The 18,499-nt window shown below is 35.9% G+C and overlaps 2 protein-coding genes across 2 annotated transcripts; both read left to right on the top strand.

Annotated features, from left to right (window-relative positions):
• Nucleotides 1-26: 26 nt before the first annotated feature.
• LOC138884358 (uncharacterized) lies at nt 27-1,906 on the top strand. Its single transcript, XM_070165532.1, has 3 exons — nt 27-971; nt 1,085-1,140; nt 1,221-1,906. The coding sequence occupies exons 1-3, from the start codon at nt 950-952 to the stop codon at nt 1,584-1,586; spliced, it is 444 nt and encodes a 147-aa protein (XP_070021633.1). The 5' UTR covers nt 27-949; the 3' UTR covers nt 1,587-1,906.
• Nucleotides 1,907-2,140: 234 nt separating this feature from the next.
• Nucleotides 2,141-3,215, top strand: LOC138883369 (uncharacterized). Its single transcript, XM_070164052.1, has 5 exons — nt 2,141-2,234; nt 2,296-2,415; nt 2,531-2,686; nt 2,837-2,953; nt 3,040-3,215. Exons 1-5 carry the CDS (start codon nt 2,141-2,143, stop codon nt 3,204-3,206), a joined length of 654 nt encoding a protein of 217 aa, XP_070020153.1. The 3' UTR covers nt 3,207-3,215.
• The last annotated feature ends 15,284 nt before the right edge of the window (nt 3,216-18,499 follow it).

Raw genomic sequence — 18,499 nt, 5'->3', positions numbered from 1 at the left:
AAGAGTATTTTCTTTGATCTCCCATATTGAAAAACTCTTTTATTGCGGCATAACTTAGATGTAATGCACATTGAGAAAAATATATGTGATAATATTTTGGGGACAATCTTAAATATCAAAGGAAAAACCAAAGATACCATAAACACTCGGTTGGATTTGCAAGCAATGAACATTAGGAAAGAATTGCATCGAATAAAAATTGGGGATAAATATGATTTACCAACGGAATGTTACACATTATCTCCTGAAGAGAAGCACAGGTTTTTCAGTTTCTTGAAGAACTTAAAGGTCCCAGATGGATTTTCATCAAATATTTCCCAGTGTGTCAACCTTAAAGATCGCAAAATTTCAGGTTTAAAAAGTCATGATTACCATATTCTTCTACAATATTTACTCCCACTTGCTCTACGGGGCATGCTATGCAAATCTGTGTGTGAACCACTTATTGAGTTGTCTTTGTTTTTCAACAAACTTGGATCAAAACGTTTAAGTGTGGATGAATTAGAGCAGATAGATGCCCAAATCCCAATAACTGAGTGCAAGCTAGAAAAAATCTTCCGGCCTACATTTTTTGATGTCATGGAGCACTTGCCAATTCATTTAGCTAATAAAGCTAAGATTGTTGGACCTTCTCAATATCGATGGATGTATCCAATGGATCGATATATTTACTTTATGAAACCATTTATTCGTAATAGGGCTTGCACAGAAGGTTCTATTGCAGAGCGATATTTAGCAACTAAATGTATGACCTTATGTTCAAGATATATACATACAATGGAAACAAAGTTTAATCGCCTTGAATAAAATTATGATGGTGGTATTATAGAATCTGATGGAGGTTTAACAATTTTTTATCATCCCGGAAGAGCTTTAAGAGGTGACAAACCACACAAACTTGATTCAAATGAACTGGAGCAAGCACATATTTATATTTTGAAGAATTGTGATGAAATTCAACCATTTTTCGAGTAAGTAATGACTTGTTTCAATAATTTACTTTTATGTACCTTTTCTATTTTTTTCATTAAAATAACATGTTATTATGCTTTAATTTTTAGTATAGACTTTTCACTAACTCCAGTTGATACCTCTCAAGAAAATTCTGATAGGCAATTCATTGGTTGGTTAAAAGAAAAGGTGAGTACTAGTTAATATTAATATTTTTCAAACCAAGTATGTAAATATTATTTGCTAAACTATATGCTTGATCTTGATAGGTTGCAGGATTACACAAATGCAATGATAGTAAAAAAATGACAGATTTGCTCTCATTGTCACATGGTCCCATGCCATACGTGACAAGTCATCGAAGCTACCTTATTAATGGATATAGATTTCGCGTGAAAGATTATGAAAAAGGTTTGAGAACTCAGAACTGCGGGGTGGTTGTAGTTGGAGAGACAGATGAAGAGAATAAGAACATTGATTACTATGGAGAACTAACAGATATACTAGAATTGCAATTTATTGGTGGAGGAAGAATAGCTTTATTTCGATGTACGTGGTTTGATGTGTATGACCAAGAAAAGGGAGTAAAAATATATGAATATGGCTTTGTAAGTGTTAACCGCCATCGATTTTGAAAACAACAGAGCCTCTTGTATTAGCCAACCAAGCATCACAAGTTTTTTACGTTGACGATCTTTCCAATAAAGGTTGGCATGTTGTACGAAAAGTTCAACCTCGTGATACTTTTGAGGTTTTGCACGAAAATATTGATGATTTAGAGGAGTTAGATCATTTTTCACAACTGAAAAAGAAAAGAACTCATGAAGGTTTGGATATTTATCAAATCCTTTATTTAATTAGGCAACTCACTTGTGATGAGGGAAGTGTCGTACTGGATTCCATTTGATTTAAAAGTTCAGGAAAAGATTCTAAAACTATATTAACTGATTATATGTTATTATATAATGAATATGACTTGCTAAATATTTGGTTATCTCCAGGTTTCTATCCGTCATTTTTTTCTTCTAAATTATCTTTATTAATGTTGTCTATGGCCATGTAACTTCCTAGCTTCTTTCAAAGACCTTCATATGTTCATATATGATAATACTGACATTATAGACATTTGTTACTCAATTTCTTTTTGTGCTAGGTTGACATGAATCCATCAAAATATCAGAAGTCTAAAATGGAATCAAGTTCGAAGACTGTTAAGCATGTGTACGTTCCACCTGGTACCTTAGCAAAGGGGGTGAGGACAGAGCTTCAGAGCATTGGGTTCTGTAAGAGTAAATGCTGAACAACGTGGTTTTATTGGCAAAAGTAAAGCTTTTAATGTATTAGCTTCTGATATGAATAACCTAACTCATAATGATAGTCTTGCACCTTTTGGTTTTGATCAAATACTTGAAGGTGATACTCTTTTTCCTCATGATGAAGAAGAGATGCAGGACACTCGGAGAAGTGAAATACATATTTTTTTTATCTCAAACTATAAGATATTTTCATTGTTTTGTATAAGAACTATTTTTATATTTGACTTAAATTGGAATTTGCAGGGCTTTGTGAATTTGAAAAGGTAAAAAAACTGAAAGGAACGAATGGTATAAAAATGTTGCAGGACTCAAAGTTGGAGAAAATGTAGCGCCTCGTAGTTTTGATCAAACATTTGAAGGTGATACTCTTTTTCCTCATGAAGAAGAAGAGATGCTGGGCACTCAGAGAAGTGAAATAAGTATTTTATTATCACAAGCTATAAGATTTTTTTTTTTGTTATTGTATAAGGACTATTTTTATATTTGAGTTAAATTAAAATTTGTAGGGCTTTGTGAATGTGAAAAGCTAAAAAAACTGAGAGGAACGAATTGGTGTAAAAATATTGCAGGACTCAAAGTTGGAGAAAATGTAGCGCCTCCTAGTTTTGATCAAACATTTGAAGGTGATACTGTTCTTTTTCCTCATGAAGAAGAAGAGATGCAGGGCACTCATAGAAGTGAAATAAGTATTTTATTATCTTAAGCCATAAGATTTTTTTGTTGTTATTGTATAAGGACTATTTTTATATTTGAGTTAAATTGGAATTTGCAGGGTTTTGTGAATCTGAAAAGGTAAAAAAACTGAGAGGAAGGAATTGGTGTAAAAATGTTGCAGGACTCAAAGTTGGAGAAAATGTTGCGCCTCCTAGCTTTGGTCAAATATTTGAAAGTAATACTGATCTTTTTCCTCATGAAGAAGAAGAGATGCAGGGTACTTAGAGAAGTGAAAGTATTTTATTATCTCAAGCTATAAGATTTTTTTCTTGTTATTGTACAAGATCTATTTTTATATTTAAGTTAAATTGGAATTTGCTGGGCTTTGTGAATCTGAAAAGGTAAAAAAGGTAAGGGGAATTAATAGGTATAAAAAAGGTGCAGGACTCAGAGTTGGAGAAAATGTTGCGCCTCCTGGTTTTGATCAAATATTTGAAGGTGATACTCTTTTTCCTCATGAAGAAGAAGAGATGCAGGGCGCGCAGAGAATGAAATAAGTATTTTATTATCTCAAGCTATAAGATTTTTTTGTTGTTATTGTACAAGATCTATTTTTATATTTGGGTTAAATTGAAATTTGCAGGGCTTTGTGAATCTGAAAAGGTAAAGAAGGTGAGAGGAATGAATAGGTATAAAAAAGGTGCAGGACTCAGAGTTGAAGAAAATGTTGCACCTCCTGGTTTTGATCAAATATTTGAAGGTGATACTCTTTTTCCTCATGAAGAAGAAGAGATACAGGGCGCGCAGAGAAGTGAAATAAGTATTTTATTATCTCAAACTATAAGATTTTTTTGTTGTTATTGTAGAAGATCTATTTTTATATTTGGGTTAAATTGAAATTTGTAGGGTCATGTGAATCTGAAATGGTAAAAAAAGTGAGACGAACGAATAGGTGTAAAAAAGTTGCAAGACTCAAAGCTGGAGAAAAGTTGTGTGTCACTTTCTACAATAATAGGGTTGTTGGGCAGCATCATGCCTCATTTACGAGACACTTAGGTATATTGGCCCGTGATCGTAATATGTGCCCATTGTGTGTACACTCGTGGGCAGACATCGAAGAATATAAGCTACAACACATGTGGGAAGTTGTTACGGTAAAAATTTAAAACATTACTTTCTTGATTTGCCTTCTCCATCTCTACTTGTTAATACAATATGCTAACTCGGTTTCTTCTTCTTTTTGTACAATGTGGGAAGTTGGGCTTTTTTTTTCATATGTCTTTCAAGGGACTACACTGTGTATGTTGTTGTTGTTGTTATTGTTATTTCATATTTAATGATATTTGTTAACTATTGTAGGACAAATTTGACAGTGATGACATAAATGATCAACGAGATAATGTCTTGAAACATATGAGAAAGTTATGGAACAATTGGAGAGGAACGATGCACAAGAATATTAAGTCTAAGCCATTCCGTTATGCTATAAAAGATGTGCCAAAGGGAGTAGACAAGAGTGATTGGGTATGGCTGGTCAAGGAACATTTTTTTACTGAAAAATTTAAGGTATGATTTCATAGCTATTTATTAACATTGTGTTAATATTAAGTGGCTAACCAAAATTTTGCCGGTATATTGTTAATTTAGGAGACAAGTACAAGAAACTCGCTCAATAGGTCTAAGTTGAGTATGCTTCATCGTACGGGTAGTAAACCAATTAGGGAGATCATTTATGAAATGGTGAGTAAATATTATAATTCTATTAAGAAACGTCATCTTTGTTACAAAGATTTCTTCGACTTGTTTATTGTAATGTGAAGGGAGGTAAAGATAGTAAACCACCAGATGTGGCAACTATTTTTTTTGAGACTCGTAAGAAGAACAACAAGCTTGTCGAACTTGAAACCAGTGAGAAATATGTATGTTTATTGATAAAATTTAATTTATATTATTTATTTATTACGTTGTATTATTTTAATTAAATAAGTTTTTACTTTATAGGATAAAATAAAAGAATTGGTGTAATCTGATCGTCTCTTACAAACATTGAGGTTGTAGAAAGGTGCTTCGGACCTCAATAAAAGAGTCATGTAGTTGGATTTGGTGGTGGGATAACCGCTAAGGAGTTGAAAGGTGGTAATTCCTCTAAAGTTGCATTGTTGGAAAATCTGAATGCTACTATAAAAGAAAATGAATGGCTAAAAGGACATTTGGAAGGGCTAGAGAGTAAATATGATGAGCTAGGGAGTAAATACGTACAACTTGAAAAGATAGTATTTGATCAGCCTTCATCACCACCTTTAAGTGATCAATAGATTGAATCATATAACGGGTTAGTACATTGAAAATCCTATTTTACTCTAACATGCCATGCTAGTTGTCGTTTTCCATCTCATCTTATTCATCCTCTTCTACTTAATAAGCCCATATCTTATGATTGAACAAGAACTCACTTGTAACAGTTAATTGCTCCTTAGAAACCGGTACCTTATTTGTAGAATTTGCTTGAGATATTGTGGCCATACCCAAACCAAGGAAAAGTTAAAATCCATTATTTTGGAATTAGCTTAATTTCAGGAATAGCAAACATAACTTAACATGGTCCAAAAGTTTAACCTCTGCGCTTAAAAGTGTTTAACCAAAAAATGAAATTTTAGTCAAAGCTAGAATTTAGAAGAACACAGGTTACTGATAATCAAAAGAATGTATAAAAGGAAGTAATTTAGGCAGCGAGAGAGTAATCAAGAGAAAAACAAGTAAACCAAAGTTTATTCCAATAGTGTTTTGTGTCCTTACAATTGATCAGATATCTCCCTTTTATAGATATCTTGGAGATATAAGTTTGGCCCAAATCATAATGAGGCTATTATGAGTAATTAAAGACATTGAATGCTACGTTATATAATCATTACATTCAATACAAATTCTCTAACGTATTCCACATTTAATGCCTATTAAATGCCGTATCTGCACTCTTTTCTATTGTCAGATTCATTCCTTTTGATTCTCTGACATAAATGACTTAGATAGGTACAGGCGCTGAGTTATTTGAATAATTGTCTATGCCTCTTCTTCTGCCATTTGCTCGTATCTATTGCAACTCGTGCCTCTTGGCTAGTTGTAATTCTTTGACCATTTGACCAGTCTGCATGTCTCGACACGTCACCTTTATTTTTAAATACAATTTTTTCCAATACAGATAGTCCACCCACTTTCCATTTATTCATCAGTTGAATATTTGAGAAGTGGATTTCATTAAAAGAGAATTTTTGTAACCATTAATGCTATGACAAAATTGACGCTTCAGTTGTCGCTTCCATTTAATGCTCCGTACACATGTCATTTTTCCATTGGTTCTGCAGTTTTGCAGCCCTTTTCAAGGCTTTTTTACGACTCCACTATTCACAAAGTGCCAGTTATCATTATTATGGTCCTTCCATCACTGCACTTTTACCTTTGGTGGTTGCTTATTAATATAAATATAACTTCTTTCCTTGTCTTTTACCACATAAAGCTTATTGAACACTTAATTCCTCAAATCTCAGTTAACTTCTTCCTCACATTATTCTTCTTTGCCATGTCTTCACCAAACCCTAACCCTAGGAGAGTTTCCATTGTTGATACCTTCCCCAATGCCCCCATCAGGCATAAAAGGGGAGGTAGGCTTTGTAGCTTAGGGTCTATTCGTGGTGGTGGTTCGTCTATACCTTCTCCTAGTTCTGGTCCTTCTTCTAAAACCAGAGGTTCCTTTTCTCACAAATCTTCTTCTAGGGATAAAGAACCTTCTGAACCATTACGTGAGCGTAGAGGAGATAGTCCCTACAGAACTATCTTTTTACCATGATAGGGAATCTCTTAGAAACCCGCTTTAGATCGTGTTGATGCTTACCCTACTCAAATTACAGAAATTTTAACTCCTGTAGTTCGCAAAGACTGCCATTGGAGTAATGATTTTCCCATTATTATACCTAATCCAAGTCAGAGAATTACTTCTTACTTGACTGGGTTCTCTTTTGTTTATACATACCCTTTCACTTTAGGGTTCAAACCAGCTATTGACCCAGTCATTCTTGAATTTTGCCATTTCTTTAATGTTTATTTGGGTCAAATTGGCCCAATCATATGGAGGGTTGTTGCCTGTTTGAGACATTTAACTAGTATGGCTGATGTTTCCTTTACTTTCCCTCACCTGATTCATCTTTACTCCCCTAGGCTTTTCCGTAATGGCATTTTTACCCTAGTGGCCAGGAGTAAGAGGGTTTTGGTGAGCCCTGAAGATGACAAGGATCGTGGCTGGTATGCCTGGTTTGTTGCTGCCCCCACTCTTGGCTTAGTGGGTGAGGATAACGTTCCCTTCCCTAAGAAGTGGAATTTTGCACGTAAGTCTTTTATCCTTCTAGTGCCTTTTTTTCTTCAAGTTTATCAACTTCTCTAATTTTGCCCCTTTTTTTAGCAACCATGGGAGTTGTGGAGGATATTCCCAATTTCCGTGGTTGGGTAGATAAATTGCTGAAGACCGCACCAATAGATGGTAGATCTTGGAGAACACTTTCTAACCGTTATGGTTGGAAAGTAAAGACTCATGGTAAAAGTTTTTATTTCATCTTTCACGCATATATATATATATATATTCTTTATTTCTCTAACTCCCATCCTTCTTTTTATCAGGATTTACTATTCGAGGAGTTACTGCTGAAGCAGTTGCGGCCTCTCGTGTCTCTTCGGGAAACCGTACTCCTTCGGGGACCCGTATATCTTTAGAAAGAGCCCAAGAAATAGTCTTGGGTTCTTCTTCTGCGAAAAGGAAAGCTGTTGAAGAGAAAAACTCTGAAGAAGAGGAAGATGGGGGCTCCCTGGTGATGAGGCCACGAGCTAGGAGACACATCGTCTCTGATGTCGAAGCTGAAGTTTCCCCTCATCTTTCTGTTTCTCTTACCGAACTTGTTGAAACCCCAGTAATAATTCCTGACGATGACGTCACTCCTCATGATACCCGTGAGTCTATTGATCAACTTTTCATTAGTGGTTTTGGTAGTGGAAGTTTAGGGTCTGTTTTAGATGAAATACCCTTATCTTCTTTTTCAACTCCCGTGCCTGTGATTCCTTCCTTACCACCCCCAGCTGTTTCTGTTCCTTCTTCTATTATTTTCACTTCTTCTACCGCTCCTCCTTGGAGAATTCCCTCTCCTATCGTTCATCATACGGAAGTGGGCTCTTCAAGTAGAAGTGCCGCTATGAGGAGGGTAACTATTGAAGTTCCTGCTGGTAGCAGCCTTTTGAGTAAGTCAGGTCAGGCAGATGTATGTCTGGAGCCTTTAATTGGCCCAATTGAAAAAGTAAAGCTGGAGAGCCATAGTTCCTTGGCTCTAATGAATGATATCGTGCATGCCACTTTGAAGGTATCTTCCTTCTCTCCCTTCTTTACTTTGTAAATTTTTTTTATCTTTGGGATTCTTATTTCCCTTCCTTTTTAGGCCAATCTTATCGGCACAGAAATGATGAACAGAATCCCCCTCTTGGAGAAGGTAGCACGTGATTCAGAGAAGATAGCACGTGATTCTCAGTTGGAGGCGATCAATTGGTAGGAACAATTTGAGAGTGCACAAATTGATATGGAAGATTTACAAGAGAGAAAGAGTAACTTAGAGCAGCAGGTGCAGGCTTTAACTTCAGAGTTAGTGGTTGTAAAAGCTTCCTCAAGCCAAGCAGAAAAAGAAAAAGAACGTCTCGAATCCTCCTTCTCAGAGCAACTATCTAAGGCCAGTGAAGAGAACAAAGAGTTGAAGGCTCTTTTGAGTCAAAAATAAGTTTACGCTGGGGAGCTCATGCAAAGCTTAACTCAAGCACAAGAAGACCTTCGAGTCTCTGGTGATAAGGTGCGTACTTTAGAGAGCTCCCATGCCTCTCTTCAAGCTTCTTATAACTCCGCCTTGGCTGAAAATGAAGAGCTAAAGAATGAGAATGCTGATTGGGAAAATGATTATGAGATCCTTGAAGAAAAATCTGTTGTTGAGGTAAGTTGGGCATTTTTGAATTCACGTCGTGATACCCTAATTGAAGCTGGCCAAGAAAACTTCAACCTGGAGTCGGAGTTAGCTAAGGTCAATCAAACCATTGGAAAAGCTCAGCAAACTCAGGACTTCCCTTCTACCATGGTTGAAGCTCCCGTGAATGTTGAAGCTGATACGGGCATCCCAACTCTTTCAAGCCCAATCGAGCCTATTGCTACAAGCCAAGTTAGAACCGCATCTGTTGATGCACCTGCCCAAATTGAGCCCGCTGCTATTGATGCTCCTGCTTCAGTTCCAAAAACTTCTCAGTGACCAGTTTTAATCATTTGAATGATTTTGTTTTTGTTTTGAACAATTGTAATCAAACCCTTAGCTTCATTTGAGGGTTGGTTTCGGAAACGCAAGTCCCTAAGTCTTTTATGGGGCAATTTGTATAAACAATTTCATAGTTTTATGACTAAGTTCGTACTTAGTCTTCAGTTTTTAAGTATTAAGAAGTTTTTCATGTTATTATCTTAAACTTCTATCTGCTTTATTCTTGCCTTTATTTTTAAGGACTTATAGAATAATTTGCATTTTTGTTCTTCGAAAATGCTTCTGTTAATCTCATGACTAACTAATTTAAACATGAGTTTTATAGAAGAGGGCCCTTTTATATTTTGACACTTAATGAAGAAGACGTCTCAACTTCATAATGGTGTTATCATACGGTAAAATAAATAGGAACACACATTTTTCTTTGAAATAACTTTGACAAGTTTTGAATAATACTTTACATATATTTGAATTACATCTATAACTTTCTCGCAACTGTTTTTCTTGTAACAAATATTTACAAAAGAAGAATAATAGACACGGGGTTTTTCCTTATAACCCGTTTTAGTACATAGCCTTTACCCTAACTATAGTGAGGTTTTTCTTTGGCCTTAGCTCGTGGCTCCATCTCGTGACTTTGTGATTTTTACTCTGCACTTGACTCTTTTAGGCTTGATTTTTCCTCAATCTTCTTTGCCTTCTTTATACACATGTCTGTGTATATTATGCAGTCCCCCAAGTATTTGAGTGTTGAAGTATGAAGCCTCGAGCACTTGATAGTTTCTCTCATTTGGTCCTTTTCCTCAAAAGGAAAAACATACGGGACTCGGAGGTGCGATTATAGATGAAGACTGCTTAACCCGTTTGAATTTCTATCAGAATAATTGTAACCCTAGGCCAGGAATTTTAGGTTATTCTGTGTGCCTTACAGGTCGCGACTCATCATTTAGTACGGGTTAGCTTTTTGCCTATCATCTAAAATCATTAGTAAAATTTTAACAATTCAAAAATTAAATTTAAAATGGTGATACCTGACCATGGGTATTCCATAGAAATAGTATCTCTTCAAATGAACAACATTCCAATGTGAAGGTAGTATCTTGCCATCCATTGTCTCCAGTTCATATGCTCCCTTTCCTGCAATATCACGAACTCTATAGGGTCCTTCCCATGTTGGACTTAATTTACCCGCGTTAGCTGCCTTTATAGATTGAAAAACCTTTTTAAGCACGAAGTCCCCCACTTTGAAGAATCTGAGGCGTGCTTTTTGGTTGTAATATCGTTTTATGACTTGCTTTTGTGCTGCCATTCTTATTAATGTAGCTTCTCTCCTCCCCTCGAGTAAATCCAGATTGACCCGCATCTCCTCATCATTAGATTCTTGTGTCGCCTGTGTGAACCGTGTACTTAGTTCCCCTATCTCAACTGGAATTAAAGCCTTAGCTCCATAAACCAATGAAAACGGTGTTTCTCCTGTACTTGTTTTTCCAGTTGTGCGATATGCCCATAAAACTCCGGGTAACACTTCAGGACAGTTACCTTTTGATTCCTCTAATCGTTTCTTTAAATTATTGATAATAACCTTGTTCGTTAATTCTTCTTGCCCATTACCCACCGGATGATAAGGTGTAGACGTAATCCTTTTAATTTGCCAACTTTGAAAGAATTCCGTGATTTGAGCTCCAATAAATTGAGGGCCATTATCACACACGATCTCCTTTGGTGCACCGAATTAGCATATGATATTCCGCCAAATAAAATCTTTGACTTCCTTTTCTCGCACCTGTTTTAATGCTCCTGCCTCCACCCATTTAGTAAAATAATCAATGAGTACGAGCAGAGACTTTACCTATCCTTTTGCTTGTGGTAATGGACCCACGATATCCATTCCCCATTTCATAAATGGCCATGGCGCAATGACCGGATGTAATAACTTCGCAGGTCTATGCATATTGTTACTATACCTTTGACATTTATCACATTTGGCCACGAAACTTTCTGCTTCTTCTTCCATTTTAGGCCAGTAATAACCTGCCATAATTAAGATTCTTACCAATGACCTTCCTCCTGCGTGATTCCCGCAATGTCCCTCGTGTATTTCTTTCATTACATACTCCATTTGCGAAGGTCCGAGACATCTTCCTAAGGGACCACCAAACATTTTAGTGTGATCTTTTGAATACTGAGTTTTAACAAGCATATCATCTATATATACCTCCATAGTCTTTCCTAAATGCTCTTGAAACATTTTGGTAACTAACCGCTAATACGTTGCACCTGCATTCTTTAGACCAAAGGGCATTATTTTATAATAGTATGTCCCTCTGTCTGTTATGAATGAAGTTTTTTCTTCATCTCTCGAATCCATTTTAATCTAATTATAACCTGAATATCTAAAAAACTTAATAGTTAGTGACCTGTAGTTGCATCAATCAATTGATCTATGTGTGGTAGTGGAAAAGAATCTTTAGGGAAGGCTTTATTAAGATCTGTGTAATCTACACAAACCCGCCACTTACCGTTCTTCTTTGGAACTACAACAGTGTTAGCTAACCAGTTAGGATACTTTACCTCACGAATGGAACCAATTTTTAGCAATTTTTGGACTTCTTCTTGAATCACCTGATTCTTGAAAGTTCCTTGCTTTCTTTTCTTTTGCTTGACAGGAGGGTATGATGGATCTTCATTTAGTTTATGAGTCATCACCTCCGGTGGTATTCCTGTCATGTCAGAGTGGGACCAAGCAAAGCAGTCCACGTTAGTTTTCAAAAATTCAATTAACTTACCTCTCATACTTTGGCTATGATTGGCTCCAACATAGACTTTTTTATCATGCCATTGAGCAAATAACACGACAGACTCTAATTCCTCTATTGTTGTTTTGATATTTTCATTCTCTTCTGGTTCTTGAATCGTATCAGGCCTTGAATCTACATCTGTTTGCCCTTGTTCAGTTGAGGTTTGTGTTGTGGTGTCCTCAACTGCCTTTTGTGATTGCTATTTATCTTCATTTCTCGTGCTTGTATCTACAATAGAGTTGATAGCCCTGGCTGTATGTTGATCTTCACGAATTTGACAGATTTCCCATGGCGATGGAAATTTAATAACTTGATGCAAGGTTGAAGGAACAACATCCATTTCGTGGATCTATGGTCTCCCAAGAATCATGTTGTAAGCCATCTCCATATCTACCACCTGGAACATTGTATCTTTAACAACTCCTTCAGCGAACATGGTGAGTGTTACCTCTCCTTGCGTGAGGACACTAGAATTATCAAATCCAGATAGAGTATGCGCCTTTGGTATCACTTTATCTTCAGCTTGCATCTCACATAATACTCTTAGCAAAATAATATTCACGGAACTACCTGGATCAATCAAAACTCATTTCACATTAGTATCATGTACAATTAAAGATATCACCAGTGCGTCGTTATGAGGGGTTAATACTCCATCTGCATCTGCGTCATTGAATGTAATGTTGTCTTCCTATAAAACATGCCACACCCGTTTCCCTTGGGTAATTGTTACTTTGGAAATTTTGTTAGCTGCAGTATATGATAAACCATTAACGTCTTCACCCCCACTTATAACGTTGACAATTCTTTTGGGAGAAGGTGGTTTTGGAGGCTCCTGCATGTTCTTCATGTAAGCTTGCTTGCCTTTCTCACGGAACAACTCAGTAAGATATCCTTGTTTTAATAATGATCAACTTCACTTTGTAAAAATATGCAATCTGTTGTTTTATGTCCGTGGTCATTATGAAACTCGCACCAATGGTCAGGGTTGCGCCTATTTGGATTCGATCTCATTTCCTTTGGCCATCGAACCTTATCTCCCATGCTTCTCAAAATAGCTACGAGCTCGTAGGTGATGGCGTTGAAGTTGTAACCACCGAATCTCGCCTTTAAATTTCTATCATCATCTCGTGACTCATAGTTGTTTCGCTCGTTCCTGAATCTTGATGAAGAACCTGATTCTCTGTTTCTTGATCTATGATCGTACCTTTGATTATCCTTCTTTGACCGTGAGTCCTTTCCCGTACGTCCCATGTAAGGCTCGTACCTATTTTTACTGGATCTTTTTTCGGTCTTCGTACGTCTCGAACTTACCTTTTCTTCTTTTTGAAATTGTGGAACAGTATATTCCTTAATCCTCAGCTTCGTGTTATACCTGTTATAAACATCATTCTACGTTGTAGATGGGAATTCTCGAAGGATTTCTTTGAGTCTCCTCGTAGCTTCCGAGCTTTTTCATTCAAATTACTTGTGAAAGCTATAGCTGCCTAGTTGTTAGGTACACGTGACAATATCATTCTTTCACGTTGAAATTTGTCCACGAATTCTCTAAGCAGTTCTGAGTCCACTTGCTTGATTTTGAAAATATCCTCCATTCTTTTCTCTATTTTTTGAGCTCCCGAGTGTGCTTTGATGAAAGAATCTACAAGCTCAGCAAAAGAATTTATAAAATTTTCGGGTAAAAAAGAATACCATGTTAGCGCTCCTTTGGTGAGCGTTTCACCAAATTTTTTGACTAATACTGATTCAATCACCTGCTTAGTCAAATCGTTGCCTTTTACGCCCGTTGTGAATGTAGTCAAATGATCTCATGGGTTTGTTGTTCCATCATATTTTGGAATATCAGGCATTTTGAACTTTTTTGGAATTGGGAGTGGAGCAGCACTTGGCTTCCAGGGTTGTTGCGAATATCTATCCATATCTACCCCTTTGATTATGGGCGGCACCCCGGGTATCTGCTTTATGCGCTCACTTTGCTCCTTGAGCTGTTTCTGCAAGGTTAGTACTAAATTTTGTAAATCAGAATTAATTACATTACCTGGTTCTCTCTCCTGTTATTCACTGGGAGTTCCACCGCTGCCTGAGTTAACAAGCCCGGAACGAGGGTTTTCCAAAGTGTTATTATTTGGAGTAGGTGTGGGTGTTGCAATAGGTAACTGGTTAACAAGTGCCTCAATAGCTTTGTTGACCTGAGCAGCAATTAATTTCTGCAAAGCTTCATCAACAGCTTCAGCATTTTCAAATTAAGCATGCTCGTTTATTTGAGACCCACCAGGAGTACCCTCACGAGATTGCCGTGGAGAGTCTTGTGGAGTAGGAACTTGAGTGTTAATATTCTATGGATCTCCCTAATTTTGTTGGTTCTCTTGGTTTCCTTGAGTGTTGTCATTGTTGTTCGACATAATTGATGCAACAAGGAAAGTTAAGTGAAAAGAAAATAGATTATCAGTTTTCCGGTAACGGAACCAATTTGTTTAACCAACAAATAAAATTTTAGTCAAAGCTAGAATTTAGAAGAACACGGATTGCTGATAATCAAAAGAATGTATAAAAGGAAGTAATTTAGGTAGCAAGAGAGTAATCAAGAGAAAAACAAGTAAACCAAAGTTTATTCCAATAGTATTTCGTGTCCTTGCAATTGATCAGATATATCCCTTTTATAGATATCTTGGAGATATACGTTTTGCCCAAATCATAATGAGGTTATTATGAGTAATTAAAGACATTGAATGCTACGTTACATAATCATTACATTCAATACAAATTCTCTAACGTATTCCACATTTAATGCCTATTAAATGATGTATCTGCACTCTTTTCTATTGTCAGATTCATTCCTTTTGATTCTCGGACATAAATGACTTAGATAAGTACGGGCGCTGAGTTATTTGAATAACTGCCCGTGCCTCTTCCTCTGCCATTTGTTCGTATCTGTTGCAACTCGTGCCTCTTGGCTAGTTGTAATTCTTTTGACCAGTCTACGTGTCTCGACACATTACCTTTATATTTAAATACAATTTTTCCCAATACAGAAAGCCAGGGAAAACTTATCAGTATATTCAGTTATGAGAGCCATGCACTTCTTTGATTGTAGTTCTTGGAGGCTCAATTCCTGTACCTCAAGGTCTCCAGTGAAACAGAGTTTACAATGATCTAAATCCTAAGTTATACTTGAGCTTATTTTAAGCACTTTTGATACTGATATTCTTGCATTTCATTAAATTATCTTTAGCTGCGTGTGGAATATTAAGTGTAAATCCACAATACCTTATTTTTACGCAGTATTCAACAACCAAATGCACAAAGAAAGAACAGAAACAGAGAAATGTAGGGGCTCACGTCTTAGAATGGATTTGGGGGACAAATTCTAAGCTCTTCTAACTAGCTGAATCTGAAAACTGGGACGAAGAAATGAACCATAATTTTATACCCTAGACTAGGTACTTACTGACTGTGATCAATCAGCTCGGATTAGTAATTACCATGATATGTAATGTAATTTCCTTTCAAATGAAACATACTGAACAGTGCCAGCACTATCTTTATTCACTTGAAACTGTTAAGTATCGCAGACAAGAGTACAATTTGCAGGCCATAAAGTAAGAAACTTTAGCTACTACTGTTAGGAGCAATTGATATGATTGACAAAAAGTAATTTTCCTAAAGTTAAAACGAGGTCCCCCACATGATTAAATTCCAATATTCCCCAACCCAACCAAAGGATAATAGTGATATCAGCAAGAGAGACTATGGTGTAGTATACTCTAAATAAATCACAAATGCGTACAAGTATTACATAGATATTGGGATAAGAATAAAAAGCAACCAAAGTATAAGGACTGCTCATAACCCCCCTTGGAGTTTATTTCAAATAAACTCCAATATGAATGAATCCCTTATCTTATTCTTTGATGTATAAAAAGCAAATAGAGTAAGAAAAACATAATGTCCCAGAAGAATAGTGTACCACATCATTTTCCACCATAGTCAGACAGTATTTTGTCAGATTTAGGTTCTAAGTAGTATACCACATCTTTTTCCACCATAGTCAGACAATATTTTGTCAGATTTAGGTTCTAAGTAGTATACCACATCATTTTCCACCATAGTCAGACAGTATTTTGTCAGATTTAGGTTCTAAGTAGTATACCACATCATTTTCCACCATAGTCAGACAGTGTACATTATACTCTCAATTCATTTTCAGTATTGCTGCTCTCCTTCACCACCAATAAATCGGATATTGACTCAGCCCCTCCAAAACAATTAGATCTTGTGGTACTTTTCCAAATTGAAGTCACTGCTGAGTTGCTGAACTTACCCTTTTGCATCTTGAACTGTTTTATGTCCCTGACAGCTTTTTGTGTACACTTATAAAAAAACACTTGTAAAGTCCTTCAACAAGTTTTAGATTAAATTATTTAAAAGATCTCCTTATCCCAAAATGCTATCATATATAATATAAATCCATTCTTTGGTTACAAGAAGGCTCTCAATGTAAACTAAGACATTTGATTAGGAGATGACCACAAATTTAAGACTTAGGACAAGGATATCGTATTATAAATCTCTAACTCTTCCATATTGCGGACATTATGATTTCTTTTATGACTTGGTTAACTCAATTTAAGTTCACAGTGCAAATAAAGTGCATTAATTACTGAAGGATTTCATATCCTTTAAGACCAGGAGGTTTTATATAGTTTCTGCCAGATAAAAACTACTATTGTTTTGGGTTGTTATATTTTGCCCACTTAGAACATTAGTACCATCTTTGAAGTTTTTCACTGAGTTGTGAACTTTTGATGCTTTATGAATCAATTTTTTTTGTTGTTTTCTCTTGCCTGATTGTAGTTGAGTATTTCTCGAAGCATTGTACTGTTTTAGGAATATTTATGCGGGAGGTGTCAGCGTATGAGCTGTAATTTTTTTTTTTTTTTTTTGGGTTTCTGTTGCATTATTCTTGTTGTATTTTCTCCAAATATTGGTACCATTTCAGGAGTTTTACAGTAGAGTTGTTCATTTCTGAGATCTTTTATTTTGGGTTTGTTTTTTTTGGCATAGTTCTGGTGATATTTTGCTCCAAGGATTTGGTATCGTTTTTGGAGTCCGTAAGCTAGAATTGTTGATTTTCATGCTTATAGTAAAGATGTATAGCTGAAGGTGGTGAAAATAGTGGTGATGGTGGCAAGGGTGGTAACCGGAGATAAGTTCGGCAACGATATCCACACTGCCGCCATAGAAGTTTCCTCTCTAGGATTGTAAGCAATTGTCCATGGGAACACCCTAAGCTGGTGTTCTTCTCCATTTAATGGCAGATAATTAACTGACCTAGATAACGACATAACGAAGTCATCATATTGATCAAAGCGCAGCAACAGTTGCCGACGCGCAAGCAGCCCGACCAAACAGTTTCCTTTCGCGCCCAGATGCTTGGGCAGTAAACTTCAGATTTTAATTGAACTTATCACTTCTTTGGCTAGTCAACTTACTTCTCGTGAATATGGTTATCTATCTTTCCATTCGATAATTTAAGGTGTTATTTGTTCATTTTTCCTTTAACGTGTTCATTTTCTTATTTAGTTGTTTATTCTTTGTTATTAAAGTGGCATAAATTTGTTATTTTAATAGATCAAAAACTTGAAGCCTGAAGAACATATCCTTGAAGAAAGTGTTGAGCAAGTTGAAGTACAAGAGGTTTTTAGTTCGTCAGCGATGTTTTATTGACACTGTCATATGTACATATATATGCTGCAATTTTTCTTTTTTCTTTTTAGGAATTATTAAAAATGATGATTAACTCATCTCATTTTATGCTTCCAGTTTCTCTTGGATGGGTTATCATATTTTTATTTTTCATTGTTTTAGTAAGATGAGTTTCTTACAATTTGGATTGGTTTCTCGTAAATATGATACTTTAGTTCTTTGTATTAACAAGATATCAAGTATTTGGTTTATTTTCCAATATTGTTGAGCGTGTATGAAAGCATATAATAATTATTACTATTCACATAATTTAAATTTTTATTATATTTATTACATTTTCATATTAGTGAAGAAATATTTGCTCATTAAAACTCTTAAGCGACATGTTTATCAAATAGATAAATGACTATTAACGAAGAGATTTTTGGTTGTTAAAAGTAATTATACAATTAACGAAGGGATTATCGGTCACTAAAAGCACTTGAATTGACTTAATACATTGTTGTCATTAAAGACTTTTAATGACCGGATAACAAATTAGCGTGGGGAAAATCATGTCGCTAAAAAGTATGTTTAACGACCGAAAATTATGTCGTCACTAAAGATCCTTTAACGACCCGATTGTAAACCGGTCGTTAACTTTTAACGTCAGGACTTTTAACGACCGGTGATGACCGGATTTTTTTCGGTTGTTAACGACTTATAACGACCGGAATTTGACTTTTAACGACCAAATTTCCCCTCGTTA

The sequence above is a fragment of the Nicotiana sylvestris genome, chromosome 12 (genome assembly GCF_000393655.2).
Source record: "Nicotiana sylvestris chromosome 12, ASM39365v2, whole genome shotgun sequence".
NCBI classification, from domain to species: Eukaryota; Viridiplantae; Streptophyta; class Magnoliopsida; order Solanales; family Solanaceae; genus Nicotiana; species Nicotiana sylvestris.
Note: the sequence above shows the minus strand (reverse complement) of the source record. Positions and strands in the feature narration are given on the sequence as shown.